The sequence below is a fragment of the Bombus affinis genome, chromosome 2 (genome assembly GCF_024516045.1).
Source record: "Bombus affinis isolate iyBomAffi1 chromosome 2, iyBomAffi1.2, whole genome shotgun sequence".
In the NCBI taxonomy this organism is placed as follows: Eukaryota; Metazoa; Arthropoda; class Insecta; order Hymenoptera; family Apidae; genus Bombus; species Bombus affinis.
This window is the reverse complement of record NC_066345.1, coordinates 12844467-12854921: the sequence shown is the minus strand read 5'-3', so window position 1 is coordinate 12854921 and position 10455 is coordinate 12844467. Positions and strand designations below refer to the sequence as shown.

The 10455-nt window shown below is 38.3% G+C and overlaps 1 protein-coding gene across 1 annotated transcript; it reads left to right on the top strand.

The window, feature by feature from the left end:
* The first annotated feature begins 690 nt into the window (after nucleotides 1-690).
* Nucleotides 691-10018, top strand: LOC126924939 (uncharacterized). Its single transcript, XM_050739990.1, has 4 exons — nucleotides 691-1441; nucleotides 4078-4254; nucleotides 4632-4990; nucleotides 5070-10018. Exons 1-4 carry the CDS (start codon nucleotides 1412-1414, stop codon nucleotides 7732-7734), a joined length of 3231 nt encoding a protein of 1076 aa, XP_050595947.1. The 5' UTR covers nucleotides 691-1411; the 3' UTR covers nucleotides 7735-10018.
* The last annotated feature ends 437 nt before the right edge of the window (nucleotides 10019-10455 follow it).

The following is a 10455-nucleotide window of genomic DNA, read 5'->3' as shown; positions in this document are numbered from 1 at the left end:
CGCATGCGACCCTCTTTTTTCTTTTCGCGGAGATTTTAACTGTAAAAACGTACATAACAGTCATAAACGTACGGTAGAAATAGTTCCGTTTACTGGAAAAGCAGATTACGGGAAAGGGTTAAAGGAAACTTTTTTTCCTTTTTCTCTTCCGGCCAACTTCGAAAGGGTTAAGAGACGATTTACGGTATCGAGGTTGTTGTACCTGTTGGTCAAAACCCTTGACAATCCTCGAGATTACGTTGCAAGATGTCATTTTCTATGAGATATGGGAAACAACAAGTTGTACAGTTTTATTAAAATTTTCTAGGATCTCCATGCTATCAGCTTTCTTCGCATCTCTTCGCACCTTCTTCTCGGATTTGATAAAATTTGATAAAATAGCGGAGAAAAACTTTGGAAATTTTGTTCGCCATTATCAGTGTTTTCTGAACCGGGAACAACGAGTTTGGCTAATGGTTTAGCTTGATGCTTTCCCGAAACGCGGCAAAGGGTGCGATCTGTCTAACACGAGAGAAAGCAGACTGCCTCCGACGAAAAAAGAATAGGGCGCGCACGCGTATCCACGCATTTTTCGTCCCTTTTCTCCACTTGGAAATCGCCGACGCTAATTAAAAGACGTTCTTTACTTTTAGATCTTCTGTTTCTTTTTTTTTTCTTTGGCTAACTAAATTCGATTAAACTCGGTAAACTGATAAAAGTACAGTAGGAAGGTTAAAAAAAAGTTATAAAACAAAATTATATATTTAAAAAATCTTTAATCAAGTATTACGAACGATAAGAAACAGTTAGGAATTATCGATATCTACGATGGGGGGGGGGAATGTTCGAGCTAGTAGAAAAAGAAGAGGAAGGATGCTTGGAAAACATTGAGGACAAGCAAAAAGCTGTGCCTGGAGGGAACGAAGAAATGTCACGTGGGTACGGAGTGATGGTTGATAAGAAATGCTAATAGTTTTCAATATGCAGGAAACACAGGCAGGGTTAAGGGTGGGAACTGAAAAAACGAATCGAGGCGATTGGAGGCCTCCGATTGGGCAGGCAGTCTCGAAAGGGAGAGGGTAGCTGCCCTCTATACACGATCCACAAATATAGCTAGTACTTCATTTTGGGACTTAGGTCATGTTCGCCAGTCGCTCGGCAGTTTCTTGCCAGTCATAGGACAGATCGCTGTTAACGTGGTTTAGTTGTGTATCTGCATACTTATTTAACACCTGACATATCTACCGGCTTATTTATATATTCGATTACCGGCGGAGTTAGCTTTTTTAACTTTCATAGTTTTTTTTCTTAAATTAAAATGTTTATGTCAGATAAGTTTGCGTGATTAAGTTTGTGTAAATAAGTGCGCGTATTAAGGAAGTGTATTAAATCAGTGCTAATAGTGTGTAATTACGATCTACAATTCGTGACAATGAAAAAGGCGAGGAATTCGAATTCCGAGGTTAGTGATCTTTTAATTTTTCTAATCTGACATTATGTGACAATTTACGAATAAAGGTAATTGCGATAGAAAAACGATTTTAAACCGTGCGATCCATAATTGATCCGACGGAAAAGCTAGAAAAATCGAAATTCGAACAGCAGAATCGTACTCGGTGGGACGTTCGCCGGTCGTTTCCACTCTTTCACGCACTTGTTCGATCGTTTTGCATTCGATCACGCACTTTTTTACGCTGCTCGTTTGTTTTATACGGATAAATTAAAATGTTGAATTGCCGGTGTACACGCGTGTCGTGCCCAATTTACAGATTCGCCAGCAACGATACGCTGCTTTCGAGTTTCTTCCTAAGCCGATCCTAAGAGAATCATTGACTTTTCTATCGAGGTATACGCGCGCATCGAAATTAGCCGTTGTTTAGTTCGCACGTTTCGAAAAGTATCGATATAATATAGCAATGACATCGTGTACGGAATCGAAACAAACACAGAGAAAATTCAACATGTCGGGAGCAACAAGGATATCGGAAAAACAAACGTTATATGTTTTCTCGTGAATATGGTCGCGAATCTTTCCGTCTTCTTGTTTCTTACTTCTTTCTCCTTTGTTCTCTTCATTTTTTCTTTTTAATTTCGATTAAAAAACGGCAGGGCAGCTGCGAAGTCAGCAACGATACTCGCCGATTGTTTTCCGAATCGCCATAACGTCGGTGTACGCTGTACGGTGACCGATGGAAATTCACGTTTGCTCTAGTGTTGCCTCATTAAATAGTCTTTCAAATTTACATTCATTGTCCTGATACATCCGTATTATTGTCTTCTAGTCTAGCATGGATACAAGCTTCAACTTTATACAAATAAACATTACATCGTGATTTAATAGATAGATAGTTTTATTTCAGTCTGGCGACCTTCAAACAAGACGCGCTTCACAAATTTTACAAACTTCTCAATATTGCACACATCTGAAAATTACGAATTTGTCACTTAATATAAATATTACAATTTCTTAAGCATCGTTTTCGAATATCATCAGTTAACAGTTTTTATTCCTCTAATAGTTATCAGCGATTTCGCAGAGATTTTAATTGCGATTCAGCAAAAATCACTACTATTCGTTTTATTAGACTCTGTGAAGCATTTTTAAGCACGCATTAGTTCGATACTTATTCTAGTTCTAATTGTCCATCTCGAACGAGTTCGTTTTCTCTCGGATCTATATGTCATCTATATTCGCGAGTCTGTATCCGTTTCGTCCCTTTGTTGTAAGTTTTCTATTTACCTACTGTTGTGATTGTGCTAAGAATTTCGAAAGGTTCTCTTCCTTCGACCTTTACCAAAGTCTTTTTGTTCTTGTTCAAACGAGCACGATGGAGTTCGCTTTAATCGACTTATAAGCGTTCTTACTGGAACGCGAATGTTTGTGCGTCGTCGAAAGAATTCCGCAGCGGATGATCGACACGAAATTCTTCGAACTTACAGTTGAAAAAGATTTGAATATTTGGGAATTGCGCGTCGGATAAATTCGTCACGGTTAAAATTACGCTATACCTTTTTTTTTGTAACAGCGACTTAAAAATTGTAAAAATTCGACAACTTGACGTCTCATGCTAATTCAGCTGAGACCGAGACGACCTTATTAATACAAGAGTTGTTTTGTTATTAACCGATTTTTGGGTACGCTTAGTCGTAGGACAGTCCAGCAAAAGGGAAAGGCTACTTTTTAATTTATGACCATGTCGTACGGAGGCAGGCGAACAATGACATTTTCAATGGAACTTTAAAGTAGGATCTTCCAACCCTGTCACTTTTTGAACCTTTCAAGTATGCTCTACTTGAATAAATGACTTTAACCCTAGTACCGTTCATCTTTCGTCTGGCATATCGCGGAAGGTAAAATATGTTTTCTCGTTTTTCTTTGTTCTAAAATTTCACTGGGATATTTACATTTTCAAAATACGCATCTTGTCGTAAATATATCAACGCAGCGGACGACGATGAAAGAATAAGTTTGCCAAATATTTGAAATAAATTAGATAGATAGATCGAATAAATTGGTTCATTAAGATGTACCGATGCAGATTTCGAATAATTTCATAAGACGATGTTTCGTTTCTCGGAGTCTTTGAACGATAGAGATACGTGTTTTGGGTCGGAACGATTTTATCACTCGTTATCATGCTTCGAGTAAAATAGCTCGATTGATTCTATACATCGAAAGTAATTTGTTCTCCTAGTGCGTACAAGACAAAAGGACGACGGGAACAACAGGCAAACATTGTGAAATGATTTTACTTGGAATTTGCTTTAGAATAGGCGCAGGTTAGTTGCCAAGGCGGTCTGTTCCCTTCTTCATAGAAATTCATACAATCATTGTAAATATTAACCCCTTTGAATGGTATTCTACCGGAGGTCAACTCAGGCCGAACTGTTTTATCCGTTTCATTATTCCATCTTGCTTAAATCTTTTCCTTCGATCGTCGAATTTTCATATCTGTTGTTGTCCGTGATACGAATACTTAATTTTCGCCTATGTAATAATTTGAACGATTATCATATATTCGCTAACTATCGCATCAACTTCGAAGCAGTATACTTCAAATTAAATAGGACTAAACATTTGTTATTTATTCTGATAAGCAAAGAGACAATAGGAGAGCAGACAGAGGTGATAGTTCAGAGAGCAGAGACGGAGAACGGAATAGCGATTTTGAAACAGATCAAAAACGGAAACGACCCATGGCTCAAGAGAAAGGTCCCCCATCTGTAGTTCAACCGTCAACCACGCCCGCCTGGGGTATCGCCGATAGAAGAGTGGTGAGTAATCGTTTCAACCCCTCTCTGATCGAATCCTTTTTTTCCCTTTAACACATTCATCCCTCTCGTTTTCTCTACATTCGCGTCTCCCCTTTCTCCACCCTCTCGTTTTTTTATCCCCCAACCGCAACCCCCACTTCCTTTTTCTTCGGCGATCGACAAAATGTCGTTTCACTTAACTCGATGGACTCGGTTAACTCTTCACATCTTTACTTTCAGAACTTGGCTTAATTCTGCTACTAGTTGACCGACCACTTGCCAACTTTTATTCGCCACCTGTCTATCCTTCTACCTCGCATTCTTTTGTTTTTCTTCGGAAGACAGCGTACCTGGATCGAAAACCTTAACTAATAAAGCGCACAATACACTTTTCACAGAAAGAAGAACCGAACGAGGACAAAAACAACGATTCAGGTGTATCACCTGATCATTCCACCAGCAATTCTGGTTCACCGAGTACATCGGCATCATTTTCGACAGCAACCTCTGGCCTGTCACCGGAAAGTGGATGTTCCCAGGATTCGCATAACGTAGAAGGCAATGCATACTGTTACAATTCGCAGGTAACGCTTCATAACAATCCCCAATCTTCGGGGCATACTTCAAAGACTGGAAGTAAGCCGAAACAAAGGGCTAATAGTTCCAAAGTGACGAAATCAGCAAAATCGAAACAAAAACGTACATCCAAAAAGAATATCCTGCAATGTCCTATTTGCGAGTTCTCTACGTTCGATAGGTAAATAATCTATCTTTTATCTTAGAAATTAGTATGAAACCGAACAAAGACAAAACAAACGGGCGATTTTCTTTTACAGAGCACAGTTCTCGATTCATTTAACGGCACATTCTACGTTAAGAAGAGATGCTTCAGAAACGTTAAAATCTATGGCCAACCAGCTAGCTACGGAATCAGCATCTGGGGAGGCTGCAAACAGGTCGGCCTCAACTCAAGGCGAATGTTCGAAACAGCAAGCAAACGAGGAGCCGGGACTCCGAGTTCCACGATTGAATTCGCAAGGCAAAGTAAAGACTTTTAAATGCAAACAGTGTAATTTCATAGCCATAACTAAACTCGAGTTCTGGGAGCATAGTCGGTGTCATATTAAGGCTGAGAAACTCTTGTCCTGCCCAAAGTGTCCTTTTGTCACCGAATATAAACATCATCTGGAATATCACCTACGCAATCATCTTGGCTCAAAACCGTTCAAGTGCAGCAAGTGTCCATATTCATGTGTGAACAAATCGATGCTTAATAGCCATCTTAAATCTCACTCGAATGTCTACCAATATAGATGCGCCAACTGTTCATACGCTACCAAGTACTGTCACTCGTTGAAGCTTCATTTGAGGAAGTATGACCACGATCCGGCGATGGTGTTGAACGCGGATGGTTCGCCGAATCCACTTCCCATCATAGATGTCTATGGAACACGTCGTGGTCCGAAACCAAAGGCGACCAAGTCTCCTGATGACGCAGGCCCGAGCACCGCTGTTGACAGCAACGCTCAAGTTCCAGAATCTTCTCCTCAATCAGAGCTTCCACAGGAAGTGTCTCCGATTAATCATCAGTTATCGATATATGCGATAAATGACTTGAACATTATAAATACAGCGAACGCCGCAAATACTTTGAACAGTGCAAACAACTTAAGCATCGCAAATAACTTGAATGCAGCGAATATTATTAACGTTGCAAATACTTCGAACAGCGCAAGCCCCTTGAACATCGCAAATAACTTGAATGCAGCGAATATTATTAACGTTGCAAATATTTCGAACAGCGCAAGCCCCTTGAACATCGCAAATAATTTCAATGGACCGGATACTTTTAACGTTGCAAATAATTCAAACAGCGCAAGTCCTTTGAACATCGCAAGTAACCTCAATGGAGGGAATACTTTTAACATTGCAAGCACTATGAACAGCGCAGGACCCTTGGACACCGCAAATATCTTCAATGGAGTAAATGCTTTCAGTGGCGGAAACCCGTTGAACATCGCGAACAATATCAATGCAGCAGCTGCTTTCAACATTGCAAATACTTTGAACAACGGAAACCCCTTGAACACTATAAATAATATCAATGCAGCGAATATTATTAATCTTGTAAATACTTTGAATGGTGGAAACCCCTTGACCATTGCAAATAATTTCAGTGCAGCGAATATTTTGAATGTCGCAAATACTTCGCATGGCGCAAGCACTTCGCATGGTGCAAGCACTTCGCGTGGCGCAAGCACTTTGGGTAGCCCAAGCACTTCGCATGGCCCAACCACTTCGCATGGCCCAAGCACTTCACATGGCCCAAGCACTTCGCATGGCGCAAGTACTTCGTATGACGCAAGCACTTCGGGTAGCCCAAGCACTTCGCATGGCCCAAGCACTTCGTATGGCCCAAGCACTTCGTATGGCCCCAGCACTTCGTATGGCCCAAGCACTTCGTATAGCCCCAGCACTTCGTATGGCCCAAGCACTTCGTATGGCCCAAGCACTTCGTACGGCCCAAGCACTTCGTATGGCGTGAATAACTTCAACGCTGCAAATATCTTAAATGGCGCGTTTAGCTTGAACGGAGCAAATACTTTAAACAATGCGAATGTCCTCAACTTTCCAAATATGTTGAACTGTGCGAATATATTGAACGATACTAACATGTTGAACAATGTTATCTTATTAAACGCTGCTATTTTGAATGGCATCAACATATTGAACGCAAATATTGCGAGCGGTGCCATCTCCGCAAAGGGAGTCAACGAAGTCATGCAGAATCAATCATTCGTGACTTTCCCATACAATCAGATATTCGCTCGCTTCCCTTTGCTGCCCTTCCTCGCTGCCAAGGACAACAATATCATAAAAGAGTTCGACCGAATACAATCTAAGGTGATGATGGACTACTTGAGGATGTTAAACGGAGGAAGAATGATGGACGATTTACCTGAAAATCTCGTGGTCAGATGTGATGAGAACAATGCTTCAAATATGCACGATGATTCATTTAATAACGAGACATTTCGCGATATAATTTCCATTCAGTCTGGTTTAATGAACATCGTAGAAGACGTAGAGATGGAGGAGGCACCTTTAGACCTTAGTAAACCCAGTACTTCTAATAGTCTTAAAAGACCAAGGGCGACAGGTACTAGCAGACGCAAGGGGAAAGCTGTGAAACTGGATCGCCAAGTGGTCGAGAACTCCGATGATGAAGAATTACATGAGCAACAAGAACAATCGTCCCAGCTTTTAACTCCCAATGACTTTTGTGTCTTTGGCCAAACAGGTTACGACTGGAGCAAGTTTACGCTGAACCAGAAAATCATTTGTCAACATTGTAACATTGTGTTTGGTAACCTAGTGATGTATCTTATCCATATGGGGTATCACGGTGAAAACAATCCTTACACTTGCAACATTTGCGGCGTTCAGTGTCTCAGCAGAGAATCCTTCTTCTTGCATGTCGCCAGATCGAAACATTGGTAGATCTCGGCAGCAAATCTGCGATAAACTCTGATCAAGTTTTATATAACTCTCGGGAAGAAGATCGAACGATTTTTCTTCGAACTTGTCTGGTGGTCATATTGCTTGGGTGTAGAGTCCAAGGTACCGGATGCGACTGAAACCGACTGAAACACCCGAGCCTAGTTTTTTTTTTTTAATGCTTCAAGCTACACGCAATTTCGGACACACTAACTTGAAAGAACGAACAGTGAAAAAATAGTGTGCTGTGATCCGTAAGAAATCCCGTCTTTCGTGTTATACGCTTAAGCAATTGAATACGTAACTAATTGTTACAGATATTAAAAAGGGCCATAGATAGGATATCTAATAGACAGAAGTATATGGTCATCTATATATGTATATATATATATACATATCTACATATATCTAAATGTATATATATATATTTGTATTTTCATACAAATTTTCTAATAGAAATTGCCTATTTTTGTAAACGACCAATGCTCAAGGCAGCTTTACTGGAACAAGTATATAACCTTCTAATAATTTAAGATGAATAGCTAGGTATAGCAACTGAGAATGTATGGAATGTTTCTACACGTATTTTTTCCACTTAATTTTCTACATAGAAACGATAAGAGGGAAATTTAGTAAGTTTCATCTCATTAAGCGATCTTATTCCAGGAAAAGACTGTCGCTGTACATATAATATTGAAAGATTAAGAAGACTAAAGCAATCGATACTATCTATGTAATAATACATTAATAAGATTTACTTGCTCAATAATGCAATTATTAAAATGTTAAATTAGATTTTCCTGAAAGCATTAGCACATTCTTCACAATTGTCGACACAGGCGTCGATTGTGAATGACCAGAGTATCGCTAGCTTCGGGTTAAATTGTGCAATCCAACTAATTGTAACAGGAAACGACCACCGTGTGTACAATCGTGCAACAGCAAAAATATTTTTGGTGGTTGACGTTTTATATTCTAAAATTTATTTGCTTCGTTTATCATTCAAAATAGTTGGAAGATTCAAATTTTCAATGGAATCAAATTTTCGATGAAAATAAGCGATGTTTCTATGTTTTCGTTGAGCATTTTTCGTCTTGACAAAGTTCTTCTTTCGTTTGATTTTTATTTTTTTTTACTTCCTTTTTTTACTTTCAATTATATTTCACGTTTTGGCTCTTTTTGTATCAACGAAGATACGGGGCGTATAGTGATTTACGTTAAGATAGATTGCAACTTTATTCTTTTACGAAGTTTACGTTCCTTTCTATACGATTTTAACCAGGATTTATTTCTTTTCTCTTTTCTTATACTTGATGACGTTACGTTCCTTAATCGAATGCTCTAACACACTTAATCACAGATCTTATAGGATTTATCATTTCAAGTTTTCGATATCTCTTACCGTCTTTTACCATGGCGAAATTTGAGGAAAGATTTATCAGAGTTAATTGGTTAAAAAGCACTTTGTCAAGGGACGAACGAGAACATCGTAAATAAACCACCAAGATTTGCACCAATATGTCACCAAATTTATGTAACAAATATGTATAAATGTCTTGTTTGTGTACTAAATTGTGTATTAAATTTCTTGGCGTCAAATTCTAATATACAATGATGTACATAAACAACATAACATGAAAGACCTATTTTTGGTTTTCTTATGTTCATGTTGGAACAAGACTGAATATTTTATTACGGTGGTCATTGTAAATAGTAGGAAATAGTTATTTCTAGGGGAAAAAAATTTGTTTGGGTTGCAATAAAAATAAAAAAATAATTTAAAAATAAATATAAAAACAGTGCTTGAAAAAGTATTTAAAATCGAAACCAGAAAAAAGAAAATTTATGTTTATATTTGTAAATATTATATATTGAATTTTACATTTTCTTTTATCGTTTATAGGTTAGTTTATAGGCTTGACCCATTTGCATCATGACTGTGTTACTGTGTCCACACGTCAGCGTCGTTCAACTGACGATTGGCCCGTATCACCACGCGCGACCGTATATCGGTAGTTTTATTATTTTCGTTAACTTCTATAGTAAATGACTTCTGAATAGTTCTTAGAGTTTATTTGACATGGTATTTTTTAACAGCTTAAATGCTCGCAGATTGACAGCAAAACGCGAACTGTGTCATGCGTAAAATATTCCGCGGTTGGACTGCAGAATAATCCGCGCTCGATGATAGAAGACGATCGTCATGCGCCGAATATTCTATTTACGGATGCAAATGGGTAAATATATAGGTTCATTTGGTTCTTTCCTGACTAAGCGTTACGCTGTTTTTTGTTTATTTTTTAAAGTGAAAGGTATTGCGAAATGCGACCATATAATCATTTTGTTTTTAAGTATTCTCATTCAAGTATTATTACATAAATCTTGCTTTTTTTGTATTTGTGATATTATATTTTAAGTGATATAATATTGTGACATTCCCTCTTGTATTAATTAATAACATAATACATAAATAATTTATATAAGAAATGCATTTGTTAATGTCCTTAATGTTCTGTTCTTTCTACTTCTTTGAACGGTGCAAGCTTAAAGAAATCTTTCATCTTTAGGACTCTTTACGCGCAGATGTAACTTACCAATCTTTTCGATCGATATCGTATCGAAACAAATGATAATCGAATTATAATTCTTTACGAAATGTAATCGAGCGATTCCGAGCGAATTAAAAATATATTTCGATTGCCGTATCTTTCGTACTTAGATTTA

Excerpts from the sequence above, each read along its gene's own strand:
- LOC126924939 (XM_050739990.1), top strand. The coding sequence starts at position 1,412 with ATGAAAAAGGCGAGGAATTCGAATTCCGAG. Across the intron at positions 1,442-4,077 it reads CGAGGAATTCGAATTCCGAG|CAAAGAGACAATAGGAGAGC; the intron begins GTTAGTGATCTT and ends TATTCTGATAAG. Across the intron at positions 4,991-5,069 it reads GAGTTCTCTACGTTCGATAG|AGCACAGTTCTCGATTCATT; the intron begins GTAAATAATCTA and ends TTTCTTTTACAG.